The sequence below is a fragment of the Cotesia glomerata genome, linkage group LG9, assembly GCF_020080835.1.
Source record: "Cotesia glomerata isolate CgM1 linkage group LG9, MPM_Cglom_v2.3, whole genome shotgun sequence".
In the NCBI taxonomy this organism is placed as follows: Eukaryota; Metazoa; Arthropoda; class Insecta; order Hymenoptera; family Braconidae; genus Cotesia; species Cotesia glomerata.
The window spans coordinates 165,301-177,000 of NC_058166.1; the positions used below are offsets into that span (position 1 = coordinate 165,301).

At 27.2% G+C, this 11,700-nt stretch overlaps 1 protein-coding gene across 1 annotated transcript; it reads left to right on the top strand.

The window, feature by feature from the left end:
• Nucleotides 1-3,066: 3,066 nt before the first annotated feature.
• LOC123271679 (prolyl endopeptidase) lies at nucleotides 3,067-11,698 on the top strand (the record flags this gene model as incomplete). Its single annotated transcript, XM_044738065.1, has 7 exons — nucleotides 3,067-3,290; nucleotides 3,436-3,665; nucleotides 6,409-6,831; nucleotides 7,044-7,209; nucleotides 8,893-9,539; nucleotides 10,696-10,908; nucleotides 11,563-11,698. Coding segments are annotated over exons 1-7 (1,977 nt in total), but the record flags the coding sequence as incomplete, so codon positions are not given.
• Between the last annotated feature and the right edge of the window lie 2 nt (nucleotides 11,699-11,700).

Sequence of the window (11,700 nt, forward strand, 5' to 3'; positions counted from 1 at the left end):
AAAAAAAATCATTTTTAAAAAACTAAAAATTATATGTGCAATTTTTTAAAAATATTATTTAGTTTTAATTTATTAATTAAAAAAAAAACTCACAACAAATTAGAATAAAAAAAAATGATTTTAAAATTTTAAATAAATTATTTTTTATTAAATTCTATATAATTATCTGAAATTGTTTATAAAATAAAATTTTCCAATTACGCATAATTAAAAATAAAAAATAATAATTATAGCTGACACTTGTCAATTTAAAAAATTTTTATAACAAAGAAAAATGTTTATAAAAATTTCCACTAATTTTTTTATGAAAAATATTTTTTTACAATAATTTAATTGTTAATATAAGGTAAAAGCCCGAATTATTGACGCTATAAGAGACAAAGTTATGATTTCATTTTTTTTAACCCTCGCTGTTTTTGAAATACCGTAAATTTTCGGTATTAATGCGTTTACTGTAAATTTACCGTTATAATTCTGAAATAATACGGTATTTCTGTGGTCATTTTGGCCAGTTTTTTTACTATAGTTATGCAACATTTCTACTGTACTTTTGCTGCAAAGTTCAGAAATAATACTATAAAATTACTGTAAAACTCTAGAACTTTTACCGTAAAAAATCTATGTATTAACTATAATATAACTATAATTTTAAAATAATAAAATGGTATTTCTACGGTAAAAATACCAAATATATACTATAATTTTGCCGCGTTTATACTATATAATTAAAGATATAATGCTTTCTACCGTAAGATGGACGGCTGTGTTTATTACTCGGTGAGTCTTATTAGGTGACTGAGTAATTAGATATGGATAGTGTCTCTGATAGCTCAACTGGTAGAGCCTTCGGCGCGTAACTAAATGATCTGAGTTCGAATCCCGGTCTAGACTAAAAAAAATTATTGATAATAATAACAATCGAGAAATTAGTTTATCAACCTCTTAAAAATAATTCACGATAATTTATAATATTATAAAAAAAAAATTCAAGCTATTGAATAATATAGTAGTAAAGCAGCATATTTTTGGTATTTTGCCGGTAATAGAAAGTAGGGATCTTCTTTTCCGGTTTTTTGCTGCAATAATGCCGCAGACATACAGTAAATATGCGGTATATTTACGGTTTAAATTCTGTAAATATACCGTAACTTTTCTATTGTATTGCCATAAATATTCTGAATTTATTTCGTAATTTTTTCATAATAATTCGACAAAAAAACTGGCTAAAATAACTGAAGTATTACGGTAAAAATACAGCATTTATATCGTATAAATACCGAATCTTTACGGCATTTACAAAACCGTGAGGGAAGCAATCAAATATAAATATCGATGAATTTTGTTTGTGGTAATGTCTTCAGTAATGTTTTAACTAATCAATTTCTTTTTTTTAAATGATAATCAGTGATATTTACTAATTAATTTTGAATAATTAAATATATGATCTGGATACACCAATTATTGACGGGTTAAAAAACTGATTGATCTAAATATTGACGTACCGTAACCCCAATCAGAACAAAAACAGTTTCACTGTAAAAAAATCGCGCCAAATCCACGTTCATAAGACTATTAAGAAAAAAAAATTTGTTTTTTTCTTTACAAAAATATATAAAATAAAAAAATTAAAAAATCCAAGTAACCGATATGATTACTTATGATTTTCGGAAATTAAAAAAAATTTTGTTATAAATTTAAAAATTAAGAAAAAAATTTTGGAACGTATTTAGTGTGCGCGGTTGCAAAATATTTTACTTTTAATGAAATTCGTAAAATCTATTTACTAGGACTTTAAAAAAATTGAAATACACAATGACGCACACCAAGTACGTTCCAAAATTTTTTTCTTAATTTTTAAATTTATAACAAAATTTTTTTTAATTTCCGAAAATCATAAGTAATCATATCGGTTACTTGGATTTTTTAATTTTTTTATTTTGTATCTTTTTTTAAAGAAAAAAAAAAATTTTTTTTTCCTAATAGTCTTATGAACGTGGACTTGGCGCGACTTTTTTACAGTGAAACTGTTTTTGTTCGGATTTTAGTATTTTTTGTAATTATAATGAAAATTTACAATCAGTACCAACTTAAATCTCGTGTTGACTGCATTTTTTACTGCAAACTATCCCCTTGAAGCTACAGTTTATGTAGATATAATTCCAGTGCACCCTGGCGGCCGTAAATGTAAGCAGTGAATTACTTTTTTTAACTGTAGTTGCTTATCTACAGGAGGATTACTACACATTTTTATTTTATCTAGTCTGTGGCGCTGACCTTTCTCCATAAAAAAAAAGTCAGGATCGAAATTTGTGAGCGAGCTATAGTATGTGCTGATAAAATTTAATAATTTCAAGTAAATAAATTGTTATAAGTAAATATAATTAATTAATACGGTGAAGTAAATTATGAATTACTGTTATGATAAACAAATTGGATAAAAAAAGCACCGTAGAATTAAATAAAATTTCGCAGCCTCAAAAAATCGTTCTGCTTACAGTAAACACAGTCGGTAGTCTGGCGCTCTGTTTACAACGGATTTGAACGGAACTTGGCGCCAGATTCTACCGAATCTGTGGATTTAATAATTTTGAATTATAACCAACAATTTTGAATTATATCTTTATTTTATTCTATTTTTAAACACAAATTAATTTTTGTATTTAACTATTTTTTTTTTAATTTTCAAAATTTCAACGATTAATGCCTCATATACTATTTATTTATTAATTTTAGGAATTTTTATGGGTTTTGTATTTTAATCCTAATATAAAATTGAGATGAAATGTATGTGGCATCAAACTATTCGTAACGTGATTGGTCGAATATATCATAAGCATGAAAATATATGCAAATGCTACAGTCAGGCGCGCGCTTGCGCGCGCAAATTCAAATTCTAGTTTATTAAAAATTTACTACTACAGTTGTTATGACTCAACTGGAGCGAAAGGATAAAACTGAAGTTAGTCACTAATCAGCTGACTCGAAAGTCGAAAATTCAAATCGACAAAGAGGGCAGCACTTGTTAAATCGATAAAAAAAACTATCGATATAATGATATGCATTTTTTGAAAAAAAAATTGCCATGTAGACGCCCACGCACCACACGGCGAGGTTGTTTATTTTCCTTCATGATAATAAAGGCGTTACACCGTCTGTCAAAATTTAATTATTATTTCAGTGCAACTAAAAATTCAAGGAGTTTTTTTACTAGTAAAGTTAAAATAAACAAAATGTTTTCTTACCCTGAAACTAAAAGGGACAATACTGTTGATGTTTATCACGGAGTTGAGGTTAGTGTTTTTATAATAAAAAAAAAAACTTGTTTTTTTTTTATTTAAAAAATTATTTAAAAAATTTTAATGTAATTATTAAAAAATATTATTTATGTTTTTATAAAAAATGTAAATAGTGATCAATTTTTTTTATATTATTCAGATCAAAGACCCGTACCGCTGGCTAGAGGACCCGGAGGCCGAGGAGGTCAAGGCGTTTGTTGATAAACAAAACGCTTTGTCACGGCCATTCTTATCGACCTGCGAGTCGGTCAAGCCCCAGGTGATTCTAGAACGTCTCAAGCAGCTCTGGGACTTCCCTAAGTATTCTTGTCCGAAGAAACACGGGAATAAGTATTACTTTTACAAGAATTCTGGCCTGCAAAATCAAAGGTAATATTTATTAATATTTATTTTTGTGAGATTTTTTGGAAAAAAATTTTATTATTTTTAATTTCTAAATGTCAATTATTTTGCGATAATTTATATGTTAAAAAAAATTACTAAATATCTGTTGAATTAATTTTCTTAGTTTTTAAAATTAAGAATTAAGAATAATTAAGATATGACCTTTTATCTCGTGAAATATTGACATTTTTAAAGATATAAGCTCATCCTGATGTTACATTTATCAAGAGCTTTCATTTGAGTACCCACATCAATTTTTCATATATTTTATATACTTATGTATATTATATATATGTATATATGAAAAATATATCAAAAATGCACGTGGGTACTCAATTGAAAGCTCTTAATGAGCATAATATCAGGATGAGCTTATATCTTTATAAATGTTAATAATTAAGAAATGACCTTGTATCTTGTGAAATATTGACATTTTTAAAGATATAAGCTTATCCCGATGTTACACTCATCGAGACCTTTCATTTGAGTACCCACATCAATTTTTCACATATTTCATATATTTATATATATTAGATATATGTAAATATGAAAAATATAGCAAAAATGCATATGGGTACTCAAATGAAAGCTCTTAATGAGTGTAACATTAGGATGAGCTTATATCTTTAAAAATGTCAATAATTAAGAAATGACCTTATATCTTGAAAAATATTAACATTTTTAAAGATATAAGCTCATCCTGATGTTACACTCATCGAGACCTTTCATTTGAGTACCCACATCAATTTTTCATATATTTCATATATTTATATATTATATATATGGATATATGAAAAATATATAAAAATGCATGTAGGTACTCATATGAAAGCTCTTGACGAGTGTAATATCGGGATGAGCTTATATCTTAAAAAATTTCAATAGCACAAGATACAAAGTCATTTCTTAATTATTAAAATTTTCAAAGATATAAGCTCATCCTGATATTACACTCATCAAGAGCTTTCATTTGAGTACCCACATCAATTTGTCATATATCTTATATATTTATGTATTTACATATATGTATATATGAAAAATATATCAAAAATGCATGTGGGTACTCAAATGAAAGCTCTTGATGAGTGAAACATCAGGATGAGCTTATATTTTCAAAAATGTCAATAATTAAGAAATGACCTTGTATCTTGTGAAATATTGACATTTCTAAAGATATAAGCTCATCCTGATGTTACACTCATCGAGACCTTTTATTTGAGTACCCACATCAATTTTTCACATATTTCATATATTTATATATATTAGATATATGTAAATATGAAAAATATATCAAAAATGCATATGGGTACTCAAATGAAAGCTCTTAATGAGTGTAACATAAGGATGAGCTTATATCTTTAAAAATGTCAATAATTAAGAAATGATCTTATATCTTGAAAACTATTAACATTTTTAAAGATATAAGCTCATGCCGATGTTACACTCATCGAGACCTTTCATTTGAGTACCCACATCAATTTTCCATATATTTTATATATTTATATATATTATATATATGTACATATGAAAAATATATCAAAAATGCATGTGGGTACTCATATGAAAGGTCTCGATGAGTGTAATATCGGGATGAGCTTATATCTTAAAAAATTTCAATAGCACAAGATACAAAGTCATTTCTTAATTATTAAAATTTTCAAAGATATAAGCTCATCCTGATATTACACTTATTAAGAGCTTTCATTTGAGTACCCACATCAATTTTTCATATATCTTATATATTTATGTATTTACATATATGTATATATGAAAAATATATCAAAATGCATGTGGGTACTCAAATGAAAGCTCTTGATGAGTGAAACATCAGGATGAGCTTATATTTTCAAAAATGTCAATAATTAAGAAATGACCTTGTATCTTGTGAAATATTGATATTTTTAAAGATATAAGCTCATCCCGATGTTATTCATCGAGACTTTCATTTGAGTACCCACATCAATTTTTCACATATTTCATATATTTATATATATTAGATATATGTAAATATGAAAAATATATGAAAAATGCATATGGGTACTCAAATGAAAGCTCTTAATGAGTGTAACATTAGGATGAGCTTATATCTTAAAAAATTTCAATAGCACAAGATACAAAGTCATTTCTTAATTATTAAAATTTTCAAAGATATAAGCTCATCCTGATATTACACTTATTAAGAGCTTTCATTTGAGTACCCACATCAATTTTTCATATATCTTATATATTTATGTATTTACATATATGTATATATGAAAAATATATAAAAAATGTATGTGGGTACTCAAATGAAAGCTCTTGATGAGTGAAACATCAGGATGAGCTTATATTTTCAAAAATGTCAATAATTAAGAAATGACCTTGTATCTTGTGAAATATTGATATTTTTAAAGATATAAGCTCATCCCGATGTTACACTCATCGAGACCTTTCATTTGAGTACCCACATAAATTTTTCATATATTTCATATATTTATATATATTATATATATGTACATATGAAAAATATATCAAAAATGCATGTGGGTACTCAAATGAAAGCTCTTAATGAGTGTAACATTAGGATGAGCTTATATCTTTAAAATTATCAATATTTAAGAAATTACAGTACAATTTAACAAAATTAATTATTTAATAAACCAAAATTTGAATTTTGCATTAAAATGTTAGTATTAATTACTTTTAATTAAAAAAAAATGTGTTATTAATTAAATAATAAAAATTTCAGTGTAATTTACTCACAAAATTCACCAACGGAACCCGAAGAAGAAGCGAAAGTATTCTTCGACCCAAACACGCTGTCCGACGACGGGTCAGTAGCGATTTCCACGACAGAGTTTAGCAAGGATGGAAAAATCTTCGCTTACGGGCTGTCTAAGAGCGGCTCGGACTGGAGCGAGATCCATTTTATGAATGCCGAGACCGGGGAGAAATACCCCGAGGTCCTGGAGAAGATCAGGTACTCTTCAATCGCCTGGACTCATGATAACTTGGGAATTTTCTATGGAACCTACCTGGAGCAACAAGGAACCGTCGACGGGTCTGAGACTCTCGGGGCTCGGGACCAAAAGCTCTGCTATCACAAGATTGGAACCCCGCAGTCTGAAGATGTAATTGCTGTGGAATTTCCTGAAGAACCTCTGTGGAGAATGTAAGGCCTTAATTTTAGATTTAATTTATTAGACATTTATTTATCTATTCATTTTATTTAATTTTTATTTATTGTTTATTTATTTTATTGATTATTTATTTTATTAATTATTTATTTTATTATTTATTTATTTATTCTATTATTTATTAATTTTATTTTTTATTTATTTTATTATTTATTTATTGATTTTATTTATTATTTTTTTTTTGCAGAGGTGCTGAAGTTTCTGACTGCGGCGAATATTTGATCATTTCACCGCGTAGAGATTGTAGAGACAATTTAATTTATTTCACAAAGCTTCCAGCAGATAAAAAAGTTGAGAATCTTAAAAGTTTAAAGCTGACTAAGGTTGTTGAAAAATTCCAAGCTGATTATGATGTAAGTATAAATTGTTTTGATTTTTAATATTACGGCGGAAATATTGGTCTAAAAAAAATTTGTTCAAAATGTAATTTTGCAAAAAAAATGTTTCTATGATTTTTTTAAACCAATATTTTCGCTGTAATTTCAAAGATACTATTTCATAATAAAAGATTCAAGATTTTGTAATCATTATAAATATTACGATGAAATTTTAAATTACTTTCTTAACTATTGACGTTTTTTGAGGTATAAGCTCATTCTGATGTTACAGTCATCAAGAGCTTTCATTTGAGTACCCACATCAATTTTTATATATTTTTCATATATACAAATATGTAATATATATAAATATATGAAATATATGAAAAATTGATGTGAGTACTCAAATGAAAGGTCTCGATGTTTGTAATGTCAAAATGAGCTTATATCTTCAAAAATGTCAATAGTTCACAAGATAAAAGGTCATTCCTTAATTTTTGACATTTTTAAAGATATAAGCTCATTCTGATGTTACACTCATCCAGAGCTTTTATTTGAGTACCTACATGCATTTTTGATATATTTTTCATATATAGATATATATAATATATGTAAATATATGAAATATATGAAAATCGATGTGGGTACTCAAATGAAAGGTCTCGATAAGTGTAATGTCAGAAGGAGCTTATATCTTCAAAAATGTCAATAGTTCACAAGATAAAAGGTCATTCCTTAATTTTTGACATTTTTAAAGATATAAGCTCATTCTGATGTTACACTCATCCAGAGCTTTTATTTGAGTACCTACATGCATTTTTGATATATTTTTCATATATAGATATATATAATATATATAAATATATGAAATATATGAAAAATTGATGTGGGTACTCAAATGAAAGGTCTCGATAAGTGTAATGTCAAAATGAGCTTATATCTTCAAAAATGTCAATAGTTCACAAGATACAAGGTCATTCCTTAATTATTGACATTTTTAAAGATATGAGCTCATTTCGATGTTACACTCATCAAGAGCTTTTATTAGAGTACCCACATGCATTTTTGATATATTTTTCATATATTTATATATATAATATATATAAATATATAAAATATATGAAAAATTGATGTGAGTACTCAAATGAAAGGTCTTAATGAGTGTAACATCAAGATGAGTTTATATCTTTAAAAATGTCAATAGTTCACAAAATACAAGGTAATTTCTTCATTATTAACATTTTTAAGGATATAAGCTCATCTTGATATTACACTCATTAAGAGCTTTCATTTGAGTACCCACATCAATTTTTGAAATATTTTCATATATATATAAATATATGAAATATATGAAAAATTGATGTGGGTACTCAAATGAAAGGTCTCAATGAGTGTCATATTAAAATGAGCTTATATCTTTAAAAGTGTCAATAGTTCCCAAAATACAAGGTCATTTCTTAATTATTGACATTTTTAAAGATATAAGCTCATCTTGATGTTACGCTCTTCAAGACTTCTCATTTGAGTACCCACATCAATTTTTTATATATTTTTCATATTTACATATATATATAATATATATAAATATATGAAAAATTGATGTGGGTACTCAAATGAAAGGTCTTAATGAGCGTAACATCAGGATGAGCTTATACTTCAAAAAATGTCAATAGTTCCCGAGATACAAGGTCATTTCTTAATTATGACTATTTTTTCCAGTACATAACAAACGATGGTGCTGAAATGATATTTTCAACAAACCGAAACGCCCCGAACTACCGACTGATCCGTATAAACTTCAACGACTATTCCGAAGAAAAATGGACGGACCTGATCCCGGAGGACCCAAAGCGAGTCCTAGATTGGGCAGTAGTCACCCACAAGGATAAATTAGTCGTCTGCTACATCCAAGACGTGAAACACATCCTAGAGCTGCACTGTCTTAAGACAGGCCAGCTTCTGAAGACCTTCCCTCTAGATCTAGGAACAATCGTCGGGATCAGCGCCGACAGAGACTACTCCGAGATCTTCTACCAGTTCACGTCGATCCTGACCCCCGGGAGGATCTTCATGGCCGACCTGGCCAAGGACGAGGAGCCAAAAGTCCTCAGGGAGATAAAGGTCAGCAACTTTGACCCCTCGGCTTACAAAATGTCCCAGGTTTTCTACCCCAGCAAAGACGGGACCAAGATTCCGATGTTTATAGTCACTCGCGCTGATGCTGTTCTTGATGGGTCCATGCCCGCGTTGCTTTATGGATACGGCGGGTTTAATGTCAGTATTTATCCTACCTTCAGTGTCATGCGGCTTACTTTCGTCCAGCATCTCAAGGGCGTCTTTGCAATCGCTAATATTCGCGGTGGCGGGTAAGTTTATTTAAATATTTGAAAAAGAATTGACACACAGCGCCACTTTTATACTACTAACTAAAAGAGCTTACCGCCATTTTGAATTGATAATCCACTTGGAGATTTATTTAATTTATTTTCAAAAATTAGCTGGTGATATTAATTTTAAATAAAAATTAAATTATTTTCCTCAATGGCAAGATTTTAATAAAATTTTTTTTTTTTCAAATTAACAAACTTAAAAAATTATAAAAAGAATTGACACATAGCGCCACTTTTAAACTATTAACTAAAAGAGCTTACCGCCATTTTGAATTGTTAATCCACTTGGAAAATTATTTATTTTATTAATTATAATTCGCTGGTGATATTAATTTTAAATTAAATATTATTTATTCTCCTTGATAACAAGATTCAAATTAAATTTTTTTTTTAAATTAAACTTATTTTAAAATTCTGAAAAGAATTGACAAACAGCGCCATTACTAAAATACTAACTAAAAGAACTTTCCGCCATTTTGAATTGCTAATCCACTTGAAGATTAATTTATCTTATTTCTTGAAATTGGCTAATGGTATTAATTTCAAATAAAAATTATTTTATTCTTCTCAATGGCAAGATTATAAATAAATTTTTCTTTCAATTTAAACTTATTCAAAAATTAATAAACAATTGACATACATTGCCACTTTTAAACTACTAACTAAACACCGCCATTTTGAATTGCTAATCCACTTGAAGATTAATTTATCTTATTTCTTGAAATTGGCTAATGGTATTAATTTCAAATAAAAATTATTTTATTCTTCTCAATGGCAAGATTATAAATATATATTTTTTTTTTAATTAACAAACTTATTAAAAAATTTAAAAAAGAATTGACATACAGTGCCACTTTTAAACTACAAACTAGAAATTTTAAATAAATTTTTTTTTTAATTTAACTTATTTAAAAAATTTTAAAAAGAATTGACACACAGCGCCACTTTTGAACAATATGCTAACAAAGCTTATTGCCATTTTGAATTGCTAATCCGCTTGGAGATTTATTTATTTCATTTAAAAAAATTGGCTAGTGATATTAATTTCAAATAAAAATTTTTTTTTTCTCCTCAATGGCAAAATTCAAAAAAAATTTTTTTCTTTTTTATCAACCAACTTAAATTTTTTTAGAGAGTATGGAGAAAAATGGCACAACAGCGGTCGATTAGACAACAAACAAAATGTCTTCGACGACTTCCAGTGCGCAGCGGAGTACTTGATCGCGAACAAATACACTGATGCTAAGAAACTAACGATCCACGGTGGAAGTAACGGCGGACTTTTGGTAGCCGCTTGCATAAACCAGCGTCCGGAATTATTCGGCGCGGCGATTGCAGACGTCGGGTAATTAATTAAATAATTAATTTGAATTAATTAAATAATTAATTTGAATTAATTCAATAATTAATTTAAATTAATTCAATAATTAATTAGAATTAATTCAATAATTAATTTGAATTAATTAAATTATTAATTTAAATTATTTCAATAATTAATTTATATTAATTCAATAATTAATTTGAATTAATTCAATAACTCATTTGAATCAATTCAGTAATTAATTTGAATTAATTCAATATATAATTTGAATTAATTCAATAATCAATTTAAATGAATTCAAATTAATTTGAATTAATTATTGAATTAGTTCAAACTATTTCAATAATTAATTCGAATCAATTAAATAATTGATTAGAATTAATTCCATAATTAATTTGAATTAATTCAATAATTAATTTGAATTAATTCAATAATTAATTTGAATAAATTCAAATTAATTTGAATAACTTCAAATTAATTCAATAATTAATTCGAATTAATTCAATAATTGATTTGAATTATTTCCATAATTAATTCGAATTAATTAATTTTATTTGAATTATTTAATTTTATTTGAATTAATTAAATAATTAATTTGAATTAATTAATTTTGATTGAATTAATTAATTTTGATTGAATTAATTAATTTTGATTGAATTAATTATTGAAACTTTTCAGAGTTATGGACATGCTGCGGTACCACAAATTCACGATTGGGTACGCGTGGGTGTCAGACTACGGAAGCTCCGACGACGAGAAGCAGTTCTCGACCTTACTGAAGTACTCGCCGTTGCACAACGTACGCGTGCCGGAAGG